Here is a 13,426-nt window from a genome sequence, read left to right as displayed (position 1 = left end):
GTTAAGCTGTCATCTTTGTGTGAAAATCTGTCTTTGACACGTGGGCAGATGTGTGGAGTGTAACATCTCCCAAACAGAGAGGAGCATTAACTTGGATAGGAAGACGCTACAGGATGTTTAGGGGTTCAAGTCCATTTTCTCCCGCAGACCTGGATATGTGGGACACCAAATCTCGCTTTACAGGCCAGGCAAGATCAAGATATCATTTTATATTTCTGAACTTGAATAATCAGAAGGTAATTATTTAAAAGAAAATGCTTCCCCCCCCCCCCCCCCCCTCTTTTTAGACATCAGCATGGTGTGGTATGGCATCTGTATCAGGATCAGGCTTTCTGTCCAAAGTCAGCACAAGGTTGGGGAATATTATATAGAGACATGAGTTTTCAGTGAGGTTGGTATATGGCTAATTTATGTGTTTCTGAACATCGAGCAGTGCTGGTGGCTCCAGGCAAAATGACCCAGGTCTAAGGAGGTGGCAATCATTGTCCCATCTGGGGCCTGAGAGTCCCACACGATCATTAGGGGCTGAGTTAAGGGCTGCCCGGGATGGAAGTAGCTTCAGACAAACAGAAGTAGTGCACTGGCTGCAGGAAGCTCACGAGCGACTTGAGTCTCAACTGGACTGGCTGAAGACCAGAGACATGCTGAGCTACAACGCAGCTATTGCACAGCTGCCTGGCAGGGCAAGTTGATTGAAATGTCTAAGACCAAATACATAATATGCCTTATTTGTTTTGAGTGTGTTGAATTTTTCATTCTCCTTAGCTGTTTTGGATTGATTGCTACTCTGGATAAGTATTTGGTTTGTCTTGCACACAGCATCCTCTCACCATGTAATAATGTGTCCCATAGCAGCTACCACAAATGATGAAGGGCCTCGAGGATGAGAAGAAGGCTGCTGTATCAGCTGAAAATGAAAAAAGCAGACAGTGCAGAGAACTCTGTGAAAAGTAAGTCCTGGAAAAAAATATTTAAGAATTTAAGAAAAAATTCTCACATGATATTTGCTTACAAGGGTCTTAAATCTGGAAAAGGATTTGTTACAAATGAGGTCTGCTCTGGACAGAGGAAGCATCGATCAATCAACTGAGAGAGCTCCGTGCTCGCTCAACAGAACATTACCAGTGAGTCAAGAAGGCTTTAACAGACAAATGTTTAAGCCATTGGATTATTATAAAAGATTCACGCTAAACAAGGTGTGACTCCTTGTTCCCCTTTGCTAAATGACACTTTTTCTAACAAATGGTTTTAATCCAGGAGAAGCAGAAAGTTGACACAGAGATGCTGGAGTTGAGAGTGGCTCTGAAAGAGGCTGAGACTAAGGCAAAGACACTAGAAGAAGAGCGTAACAAGGCACTCCAACAGCTTCGAGCATCTATTGAGGTGAATTTAAAAATATTACAATTTAACACAATGCTACAATCAAATGCCATATATTGTATTGCTCTGTTTTGTTTCACCAAATGATATCTGACTGTGTGGAACTTTGGGGGGGTTTTCTTGGGGTTTGATTCCAAGAAATTGGCAAGGGATCCTTTGGGTCTTGTGGATTGTGGGGTTCATCCTCTGTTGGATGGGCTTGTTTCAGTGGGTACTGGGGAAGATTGGAAGCCAGGCAGGGTGTGGTTGGAGCAATGGGTTCAGGGTGTGGTATCAGGGGAGGCTGACCAAAATTCTGCCTCCCCTAATTGAGCAGGATGCCGGAACAGAGTGAGCTGTGCTGCACTGCAACAAGGTATCTGGAAAGCTGCACAATCAGAAAAAGTTTGCTTGTCTGGCCACACTGTGTGCATTGGGCCCTTTTCTGTTACATCAAGTGAACATGAACTTGTTCTGACTTGTTTTTGTGGTGTGGCGCTCACACTGTCCTGTCGGAGGAGGTCGCTACTGATGGGGAGTTCTGTAAAGGAGGTTCTTTGTGTGCACCGTCATATTTAGATGAGTGTTTTGTGTGAAAATACCTTCCCTAAGAATCATCAGCGGTTGATGGGTTCGTGTTATCGCAGATAGTTTTGTATAAGTGACATCAAAGTGTGTCGTGTGTCATGCATCAGTGGTGTTGCTATTTTCATCTCTTCAGTGTGCGCTCTGTTTCTGTGCACACCCAGATGCAGAGGACGCTGTTGAGTCAAATAGAGGAGACGGACAAGAAGCTCGGCCACACTGCACAGGATCATTCTGAACTGCAGAAAGAGCTGAGCGAAGCCAACAACAAGATCAGCCAAGCATGTCTGGTCAGTTTGCCAGAATTCAGTATTTCATTGCACATCCACACCGATAAGCCTGATAAAACTGACAATAAACAAATTTTTTTTAACCAGTTAATATTGTATAGATTGTGCTCCGGAGAAAAGAGATGTGATCCATTTTAAATGACAAATGTTTCATGATGTTACCAAATTGTTGTTTTTTTTAAACTTCCTTCAATGCGCAATCAAAGTCCCATAAGTCCAGTTTTTACAACACACATGATCAAAATTAATTTAAAACATTATCTTCCTAATTTTGTTCAGGAAAAGGCCATCTTATCAACTCAAGTGTTGAAGTTGGAGGACAATATAAAAGAAATAAAGTCCAAACTGACTGAGGCTCTGTGTGACAAAGATCACCTGATACAGGTATTGTTTTTAACTGTGATGTGAGTGTAATCCACAGCATAGATCAAAGCACTGTGATTTATAACTACAACTTAGTTTTCGGGTGCGTTACAGGAGAAGACAAATCTTCTCCACAGGGTTCAAGTCCTGGAGATGCAGACTCACAACAAACAGCAGCAGAAAGATGTTGTGGTGAAAGAAGACTCAAAGGCTCTCAGAGAGGTTGTAAAAGCTTTTGAGGAGCTATTCTTTTAATAAGTTTTAGTTGGGAGGAGGGTTCTTAATTGAAGTATTGCCTTCCTGTAATTGCACCAGGAAAATGAAAAAATAAGAGGAGAGCTTGAAATGATCAAGAAGAGGCTGGAGATATCACACCATGAGCTACAGGAGCTGACAGAGGAGAAAATCATAAACACCAAACAGGTCACCGATCTGGAGGTGCGGTGCTCTCAGCTGATCAGAGAAAAAGAGGAACTGCAGAGTGAAATTAAAGGCAGACTTGAAGAAATACAGGAAAAGTGCTGTGAGCACAGGTGAGATGGAGCTCAGACATATTATTTAATATGAGAAGATGCTTCTTTATTCGTTATTGACTATGCAGTGCAGTACAATTCTCTTTACATAAACTATTTCTTCAGGGAATCTGTGGAAGTTTTGGAATTAGAAAACCAGAAACTGAGGAATCAGTGTCTGCGTTTGGAGGGTGAGGTGTTTGAGAAGGAGAAGCGGGAGGAAGAGTATCGCAAACAAGATGTGGTAAAGGTCCAGACCATCGAGGAACTGAAGGCTGTGGCCTCACATTGGACAGAGAAATGGCAAAAGGTGGCTTTGACCCTGCAGTCTACACAAGAGGAGTTAGAGGAGTTAAAGAAGAACTCAAGAAATAAAGTAAGAACATTCTTTTGCCATGCTCTTAAAGACATCAAGTATATCTCATATACTGCTTCTCCCAAATAATCATTTTCAGACACTACTACTGTACTAAAGTCTTTTCCCAGTGTATGAGACCTTGATATTTTCCATAGGTACTTGGATAAGTTCCTGGACCATGACTAACTTCTAGGCTAACATGTCATGTCTCACAATCACACATGTCTGGAATAAGTGCAAAGAAAGTTTTCCTCTTGGGCAGATGAATGTAAACACCGCCTTCTGATGTCAGAACACACTTAATTCTGTGCAGTGGAAGATCCAAGTGAAGTATAAGTAAACAAAATGATTTTGTTTACTTATACTTCACACTATTTTTGTGAAGGGAGATCATTTTTAATAAGTGCATTTATCCAAGTGTTTAAAATAAAATACTGCTGAGGCTAAAAAAGGAACTGCCATGTATAACAAACATCAAACATTTTGATAATATTTTTCCAGTTAGAGAAAAAAGATCTAAATCCGAAGCAGCATAAAGAGGGCAGTGTGCCTCTGAATAGAAACCTGTAGCTGTAGATGATATAACTGAACACCTGTAACATTCAGGGAGGATGTGACTCGCTGCTCAGGGATGAGCTTGAAAAGCTGGAGCTGGAAAGGAGCAGGAGCCAGGCACGTCTTCACAGAGATAAGGACAAAGGTAAAGGTGAGCTCACTTCTGAGTAATCTGTGTCAAGTGAAAATATTCCAGACAAGAATACAGATCAGGTATTTTGCAGTTATCCAGTATTAAATAATTCTCTGACACAAGGGGGCGTTGTATTTGCAGGTGAAGGGGGCCAGATTCCAGACAAAGGGACAGAGACATGGTAAGTAGATTTTGATGAGATTTCCATTTTCAAAACACAATGTCAGGAAAGTGCTTGAAATGAAATTTTGTGAGCTTCATCATAACTGTTTTTTTTTCCCAGCTTATCAGAATCCTCTTTGTTATGGGACTCTGAGAGCCACCCAAACAAATCCCTTCAGGTAACAAAATATTCCTGCCTCACTTATGTGCATTTTCGACACCTTAATGGAAGGTGAGGGGAACTGTGACGAGAAGATGATGTTGTCTTTCGTAATTTACGTACAGGTCAGCATCCAAAGCAGTGAGGTTCAAAGACTGAAGCAAAAACTTGCAGACAAAGAGAATGAACTGAGTGAAAAGTAGGCTTTCTTCCTTCTTAAACTTATGTGTGACATATTGTTGTAGACTCTGAAAATGACTGTGTAACAGATGACTATGTGCACTGTCTTAGAGAACATGCTTTAAAGACTCTAGAAAGGCTGAGAGAGATGGAAAAAAATGAGGCTAAAATCAAGATTTCTGCCCTGGAGCTCGAGGTAGTGTCACTACAACCTGATCATATTATAAATCAACACATTTAACCACTCATAACCTGAAGGCTATGTTCTTATCTCCTCCCCTTAGCTCATGAAAAAGGTTCCCGAAGATGGCCAAGATCAGGGAAGCCTTCTAACAGACATCTTCATTCGTGACTCAGAAGGTATGAGCCAGCCTGCCAGGATTCAATGCACTGATTTACCTTGCTGAGTTCTGAAACGACTTCTTGATGTTTTTAGAGATTCCAGGGAAGGTGAACCAAATCCTCCCAAGCTCGAAGCTTCAAACCCGGAGGCAGTTTTATGAGGTCAAGTCCATAAATGGAATGTATTAAAAGCCACCTGTCTTTGTAAATGTAACAAATGAGGCAAATCTTGCCCACAGGTTGAAGATGGGAAACCTTCAGTCCAAGGCCAAAGGGGCAAAACGGTCTGTCCGCTTATTGTAGACACAGAGCAGCAAAGGAGACTGGTCACTGAGCAGGTAGTGTATGATCCTAGTCCTGATCCAAGTTAGCACTATGGCTCCAGAGTGGCATTGTTAATGAGTCTAGTTATTAACTTTTCACTGAAATACAATCTTATTTATATGAATTGGTAGGAGAGCCTTAGGATTTTGCACAGAATTTCAGGATAAAGCCTGCAACAAGTTTGGACTTGTGGTTGTCAGTGAAACATCCCAATAAATTTTGAGCTAATATGCTTAACATGTCAAGTACTTAATTTAATAAACAACAACAGTATTCCCTGCAGCTTCAGCTACATAATGATGGCCGGCAGGTTAAAACATTAAACAAAGTTATGCAAAGTTTGTACATTCTAACTAGTGTTAGCATGTTAGCATGTTGATAGCACTAGTCTGTTGTGAGTCCCAGCATTCAGGGAGTTGCTAGTGTGGCCAGTTTTGTTTCACACCTGCGGTAGGTTACAACAAGCCTGAGCAACTGCTATTTTCTATTACTGTAGTTAAAGAGTTTATTTAAAGAACGAGAGGGAAAGGAGGCCCAGCAGGGTGACAGCAATGGAGCCTCTTCACCTCAAGACTGGACACCCACAGTTAAACTTGTTAGGGTAAGAAGCCTCAGCCATTTAAAGCTGAAAAACACAATGATCCTGGCCAAAAAGTGTTTGTGACTTTCTCTCAGGCTGCAGTGGACAGGAGAAACTGGCAACAAGCCTCGGGTTTGATGCCAGTGTTTGAGGAGGATGAAGAGGAGATTAACGGCTGTCCAGCAGAGGAGGAGGAGGAGGAGGGAGAGGCAGGAGAGGAGACCCATGATGAAAACCTCCTTGATCAGAAACAGCAGGTTATTAAACTTAATGTTCAACTGCAGAGAGCATTACCAAGTTCAAAAATGTATAAAATCCAACTAAAAGAATAAAAAGAATATACAGTATATATATTGTAGGGATATATATCATCGGCAACTGATTCGACTTAATATCTTTAGTGGCATTATCGTGACACGCAGATTATACTGTGAAATTCTGAACCGCCCTCACTTTCATTACATATATACACGCATATGTGCAGAGAGCACTAATCCCAGCTTCTACTTTAATCAAAGAGCAGGGCTGTCATTCTGACTGCATAGCTGCTTAAATGGTACGTGGAAAAAAACATTTCCGCCATAATCTCAAATATGACTCCTTGTACTTGGTAAATAATCGGATATAAAGCAAAGGAGTTAACCATTCAGTAGAAACACAGTGAAGTCAACCATGAAAGGATAGGAATGAGTTACAGTGTGTTTCCATGTGAAGATCTTTGACCAACTTTTCTGAACATTTTTTAGAAAAAGGATTAAAATCATAAAATAGCGCATTAATATGGCCAATGCACACCTGCAAGAGGAAACATGAAGTCAGAGGTTTGAAACTGTTCCTCTCCTCATCAGATCTCAGCTATGACTGCAGAAATCAACAATCTGAAGGCAAAAAATGACAGTCTGCTGCAAGGTGAAGCTGTGCTAGGATCAGTGTAATGAGTAGTGTAGAAATGTGTCTGCATGGCTGTGTTGTGTTTCAAGTCTTAGGACGTACTCATCCCAAACAGGGACATGTCCACAAATTTCCATGAACACAGAGTTTTTTTTTTTTTTTAAACAGGCACAAAAATGGTCATTGGTGGAGAAGTCTCTAGTTTAAATGAATTCACCTTCTGATTCTATGTTTGAGTTCTTTATTCTGTATTTCTAGTCTGTTTGTTGGATTTGAAGTTTGGAAATTTAAATTTTCTCCGTCTTTTCTTTTTGTCAAGCCTTAAGGTCAAAGAGGTCAATCTGGGACCGTAGCCCTCCCAAAAAGCTCTCAGATAAGTCTTCTCAGTGTTCAGATGAATATGGCCCAGAGTGGAAGAGGACACTTCCCCTTTATCCTGATGGAGTATTCCTGGCTGAGCTTGTACACATCTGTAGCCCTGATGAAGAGGAGGGAGAGGTTAAATGACGTATTTGTGAAGACTCCAACCAGCTTTATTCCTGTTGCTTCACAGAAAATGATTGTTCCATTCAAATATTTTATTGTATCGTTGTTACAGAAAATCATTAAGCGGAACCATAACAACAATAATTTTAGCATTTTTAGCTGATAAAAATCCCTCCAGTATTCTTTAGTCAAATCTGTGTGTCTTTTTATTTATATGACATGAGATGACTCATCACCATCATTATTATTATTTTTACATCCAGAAAGAAACTTTAAAGACATATTTAAAGAACTGTGAAATGACGGTGAATATGTACTCACACATCATGCCAGATGGCAGAAAGATTTTTAGCGACAAGGACCAAATACATCTGTATTGTAAAGACTATAGTGTTCAGTTAAAATGTTTTGGGTATAGAAACCAAATGGATACAAGACTGCACAATTAAAAGGTTTATTCTGGGCTTTGCTTTACAGAAACTTACACTAAAAGCAACTTTCAACATTTTGCATAGAAGAATGTAGTGACTGATATGCTGAAATAAGGCCATGTTGAAAGAACTGATTTCTCAGAGTTTCACTGAACACAAGCATTTCATATACCTAAACAACAATTCAGTCAGACAACTCCAGGATACAGAGTTTGGCTGCAAGCTCATCACTCCTTTCAAACATCTGTCAGAGCTGATGACCTCCTTAAGTCTCCATTTTGACAGTGAGGTGGTGGAGGACCTGAAACAGCAGCAGTGCTGGGGGGCAGCTCCACTGGGGTGCCATAGATGGAAATTTTTGAAGTCCAAGTAAGCTGCCAGATTGGGAGGGTGTGTATCATCTTGAGTGTAGACAGCACTTTGAGGTGAACTAGATCACAGGTTGACTCTATCCATACGCGCTTCATGTCTGACCATTTTTGTTGCCCAAAGAGCTCAACAGTAAATCCGCTCCATTGGTCATCAAACAGCCTTATTCTATTGCGGTTTCAGGTTGAATAGTGTGCTATCGTGCCTGCTCCACATGCTGGCTGCACATGTCTCTCCAATGAGCACGTCCTGCATCTGCAGCCTCTGCTCCAACGAAGACTCGGCCAACAACTCTGGCTTCTGAAAGGACTGCATTCTGCCACATTAGACAAGAGAGGGGACGCTGAATTGTGTTGCATTTATTATACAGGAAAAATAAAACTATTGCCGTGGTATATGATGATTAATGACTTGGTTTATTACAAATTCAAGCATGAGGGGCAGCTGACTGATGTCTCCTGGAGGCAGGTCAAACAGGAAAGAAGTGTTCCACACAGTACAGGACCCTGCTTTAGTCTCTCTGCTACTCATCAAAACTCCCTCGTGGTGCAGATTGATCACCTGGTAGTCTATATGCATATACACAAACACAATGTGTCTAACTTTCATTAAGTACTAGCAGATTTTTAGACGATTTAGATCTTAAATAAAGCATTCAATAAAGTGTTCAAAAAGAGTGAAATACATTTTTTAATTTAGATTTTTAGCTGGAATTTACACTGCACTTGGACCACATTTAACTTTGCATATACAGTATATAAGTTCATTCACTATACTGCCTCTTATTATTCACGAACAAGTACTTTCAGGTTCTGAGATAAAATAAAGAGATTATCTGAGTCATGCTTATGTGACATATTGTGCAGGAAACTGATATCATGAAATCACTTGGATCTATATACAGGATGAGTTTGCATGCAATAGAAAAATAAAAAAAATAATGCCTTGACAGACTAATGCATACAAAGATTAGACCTGACAGATAAGAGTACCAGTGGAGATTGGAATGTTTCCTGAGGATTGTGTATAGCGAAGGATTAAACCACAATGTCATTAAAAAAGGGATGATCTCCTGATGCATTCTGGTCCTGTAAGACATCATTTAATCCCATGAACATTAAAAGCAAACATAGGGAATTACTTTACCTCTGCCCCTGAAAGAAAAAAGTTAGTTCTACCCATATATACCCATACATATATATAATACATCTGTCTATTATGCCCTTATAGCATTCTGAAATCACATACGCATTTTGTCGAGTTTAAGTGACGCCAAACTCTGGTTTTACCTGCTGCCATTGATGTAGAAACAAGGCTGTCTAGATTATCAGCTCTGAGGACCGTGACTTTAACAGAGTGCGACAGAGTCTGATAATGAAGCAAAATGAAGATCTGTGGAGGACAGCTAAGCTCCTTACACATCAGTGCATCCTGAGAGGTCAGACTCTGCACTCAAAGGGCAAAAGTTCAAAGAGCAAAGAGGGCATTCCTAATTGGCAGGAATTGCAACTTGAACATTTAGCTCTGTCATACACAGCAATGAATAAATAAAACTACAGAAAAAAATCTGGAAATTTGTTTACATTTCTTCCATCTTGTTATTGTTCCAGGATTTAAGTTCAGAGGTCTAAAATTGTGGCCAAAGGGGCTATAAATTTGTACCCGAAAGGTTCCTAATCAATCATTCAAGTTGCTTTTACCTCCAAGTACGGACATTTAAACCACTCACAGGTGTATAACCTTCGCTACCTTTTTTATTTTCTACTTGCTTCGATTGAGTTCTTTTGTTAAGTGAAGTTGCGTCTGTGGTGTCCAGTCTCTTCCTGCACACTCGGCTTCCAGTTCACCCAGAGAACTGCGTCTGGGGCTCCCTGGTTCTCGTGCATTCACAGCTACCTTCAGTACACACCTTTGGAGCTCCTCCACAGAGCTCACCTTAAAAATTAACACCAGGCTGTGGGCTTCAGAGCTGGAGCTGCTCTGCACAGTGGCTTGCATAGGAAAGGGGCAGAGAGGCGGTAGGCTGCCCTGCACAGACACATCTTCCAGCCTGTGAGGCGTCCCACTGAGGCTGAGGACAGTGACTGTCAGGGTTTGCTGCTCTGGAGAGAAGGCCATAGTGAAGTGGAGGCAGGGTTTTGGTGATATTGGATGTTGGCAGCTTGCACTGGAGCCATAGCTTAGTGGGGCCAATGGGATAGGTTTTTCTTTTGTAGAAGGAGAGCCAGCACTGGGTCTGGTGAGTCTAGTGTGCTCATTATAAGATATGTGTTCCCCAGTTACAGTGCAGCGTCGCTGCAGGGCCTTACGTGTTTTGGCCAGTAGTCCCAGTTTGGGAAAGGAAGGCAGCGAGCTATGACTCTGGTCTAATGGTTTATAAAGAGGTGATGAAAGCAGAGGCGTGCTGAGGCGGCGCAGGGAAAAATAAGACTTTGGAGGCTCCTTTTGTTCACAGGAAGTTTGATTTGAAAATGCCAGAGAGCCAAATTCACCCTCTGAAGTAGCAGCGCTGCTAAAAGTGGACGGGTACTCCAGCACTTCTTCATCCAGCTCATCAAACTGCTGCTTGGATGCTGATGCTGTTGCTGCTGCTGAGGGAGAAGGTGAGGTCTGAGCAAAGGACACAGGTTCAGCAGGAGCTGGTGCTGATGTCGCAGGAGCTTTGTCTTTCACTCGAGAAACTTTACTTTTCCACAAGCACAGAAGGCATCCCAGGACCAAACACAGACAAAAGGTGATCAGCCCAACCAGAAGAAGAATCTGGAGATGAACTGTAGAAGCAACAAGGGATAATAAGGTCAGGTGGCAGAAGTAATTCATCTCAGTCAACTCTGGGATTACATAATGCAGTTAATGTAGTATTTGGGCCCATGTGCTGGAAAATATTAGCATATTACTAAATGACTGGTTCAAAATTTGTCAGCGCTTTCTTAAAATATACACATAAAAACTGAACAATATATTAATAAATATGCTATTCATAATATGATTGGGTAGCCAAGTTTACAGCCCTTAATTTGTGGAGATATGCATCACTAAAGTAGGTTTCTAAATGAGTAAAAATGATGTAATTATCAAAGAGATTTAGTAACACAAAATGTATCAAAAACACAAACACTGGAAAGAAACATTTGATGTTATTCTTGCTTTGCTTTATCTATGAAAACAACAGAATCACATCTGTTATGGACCAGGGAGCTCTTTCATCAGCATGTATATGGTAATAGCATGTGGCGATGTGGTTATTGTTTTGGACTCGGATACCGTACCTTCTAACTGTTTGGTGAACAGGACCTGAACCAGAAGCCAGAAGAACAGAATGACCATGATGCCCTCGATCATGCCCTTGCAGCAGAAAAGCAGCACAGACTGCCACAGAGGCTGACCGGGGTACTCCTCATCATGATAAGGCATGGTGCCAGCAGTAGAGCCTACTAAGAAATCCACAAGCAGAAGCCCAAATGTCCAAATAAAGAAGATCTTTTGCTCAACTGATGAAAACACATTTAGATTTTTAGTCCAAAACAAAGCCAAACAACATTATTTTAGACTATCAAGTAAAGGAAAAAAAGGCACAAAAACATTTGCACTTGCCTTCATAAAAACATTACTGTAAATTAAAATAAATAAATAACTGGTTTAATTTAAAGTTTCTTCTCTTCACCTGTAGATCTATTTCTCGTTCGGGAGTCAGAAAATCATCCTTCTGTCCAAACTCTCTGCATACCGTATATTCCAGCCTGCATCCCTGGATAGTGATAACCTCATTTGCAAAGTGACTTACACACTATTATTCCTGTCTGGTGGGTGGGGACCGTGGGCGGAGAGAGCCGTCATAATACCTCCGCAGCATCTTTCCTCTTCAGTGTTCCAGATGTAAATCCAGCATTTTCACTATAGCATAATTATCCTAACAGTGAATCCTGTAACCCTCCCCCCAACACACACACACACACACACCACCACCGTGCTCCTTTGACCCATGAATTTGTTTTTTTTTTCCATTACTGTCATGATAGGTCTGCTACAGAGTTAAGCAAGTAAAGCTCACTCTGTAGGTTCTTTTCCATATTCACAATGTGATGTGTAGATTTTTACACATTACAGTAAGCTTAGAAGTTTTTTTTTCTTTATGTCTCTATGACAGAAGCCAAACTGCAGGGACTGAAAAAAGTAATTAAATTTACACTTAAATTTGTTTTTTCCCCCTCTTGCTACACAGAGTTAAAGACAGCAGAAACAGCTTGGCATACTGACAGATGTGCATCTTTGCTTGTTCACAACACCCCTGAACATGGATTAGTGTATGTGTGTCATGTGTAGGCGAGGAAATACTACCCCCATCTGGCCAAGCAAGAACTTATTCTTGAATTTTTGGATCCAACTTTCCAGTGATGGAAAGGAGCTGCTGTTCAGATATTTTAATTAAATAAAGGCAGCTGTATCGCACAATAATAATGAGCCAGTTGAGATATCCAGAGTAAAAGTACAAAACTGGCCCCTGTGCACAGCACGCCATCGCCGATTCTAACATCCAATTGTCTTTTTTCAGATCAGCTGGCGATGTTAAATGTTGTTTGGCTTTCTGATGATGGCATGGATGTTTCCAGTGGACTCATTACCTGATTGATAGTATGCACATGTGAGAGGAGGAATCCCTAATTGGCTGAATCGTATTCAGTGTGTATATCTGTGCAAATGTGCATGAACACAGCTCCTTTGTAGCTGACAAAGGTCACACAGACTGAAACTGAATAACAAATTATGGTAAGTGGGACAGTGTGCAGTGGTTACATTATATATCTTTCCAACATAATTTGTAAATTGATTATATGCCAGCCATCTGCAGGCTGCCCCTCCCTGAGCCTGGTTCTACTTGAGGTTTCTTCTTAGTAAAAGAGAATTTTTCTTTCCAACCACCACAAAGTGCTTGTTCATTCAATTCAATTCTATTTATATCGTGCAAAATTACAACAACAGCTGTCTCAAGGCGCTTTTGATTTTACAGTAAAGACCCTATAACAGAGGGTCATAGAGCTCCCATATGAGGGTCCCAACCTAACTTAAGAGGAACATTGGCCTTCAAGGGGAGGGGAGCTATGACAACCTGGATATAACTGTATTTTGAACTTTGAGTCATGTAAAGCTATAGAATAATAACAATAAGTCTACAAATGTGTTCCCACTAAACAATAACAACTCTTTAGGTATGTACAATGAGCAATATTAAGTTTTATTTATATTATTAATATTAAGCTGATATAGTGAAGCTGTTAGCAGACAGATTATTTGCATGTCCAACAATTACAAAGCAACATTATTTTTAGTTTGTTTCTGTTTTTGGCT

General features: G+C 40.8%; 2 protein-coding genes across 2 annotated transcripts; one reads left to right on the top strand and one right to left on the bottom strand.

Annotated features, from left to right (window-relative positions):
* The first annotated feature begins 626 nt into the window (after window positions 1-626).
* On the top strand, window positions 627-7,473 carry LOC146382809 (uncharacterized). Its single transcript, XM_084932521.1, has 21 exons — window positions 627-683; window positions 856-950; window positions 1,016-1,124; window positions 1,258-1,383; window positions 2,109-2,234; window positions 2,514-2,618; window positions 2,712-2,819; window positions 2,913-3,130; window positions 3,236-3,485; window positions 4,074-4,173; window positions 4,297-4,336; window positions 4,439-4,496; window positions 4,603-4,676; window positions 4,769-4,853; window positions 4,942-5,017; window positions 5,094-5,161; window positions 5,239-5,337; window positions 5,820-5,924; window positions 5,999-6,160; window positions 6,752-6,812; window positions 7,114-7,473. Exons 1-21 carry the CDS (start codon window positions 642-644, stop codon window positions 7,299-7,301), a joined length of 2,295 nt encoding a protein of 764 aa, XP_084788647.1. The 5' UTR covers window positions 627-641; the 3' UTR covers window positions 7,302-7,473.
* Window positions 7,474-7,592: 119 nt separating this feature from the next.
* On the bottom strand, window positions 7,593-11,599 carry syt18b (synaptotagmin XVIIIb). The gene is given in 5 exon segments (XM_084932522.1): window positions 7,593-8,396; window positions 8,492-8,649; window positions 9,370-9,526; window positions 9,821-10,851; window positions 11,350-11,599. Coding segments are annotated over 5 exon segments (1,644 nt in total). The 5' UTR covers window positions 11,495-11,599; the 3' UTR covers window positions 7,593-8,243.
* Between the last annotated feature and the right edge of the window lie 1,827 nt (window positions 11,600-13,426).

The sequence above is a fragment of the Perissodus microlepis genome, chromosome 7 (genome assembly GCF_051167445.1).
Source record: "Perissodus microlepis isolate ML-2025 ecotype Zambia chromosome 7, ASM5116744v1, whole genome shotgun sequence".
In the NCBI taxonomy this organism is placed as follows: domain Eukaryota; kingdom Metazoa; phylum Chordata; class Actinopteri; order Cichliformes; family Cichlidae; genus Perissodus; species Perissodus microlepis.
The sequence above is the reverse complement of the archived record's forward strand: the minus strand, read 5'-3'. Positions and strand labels throughout refer to the sequence as shown.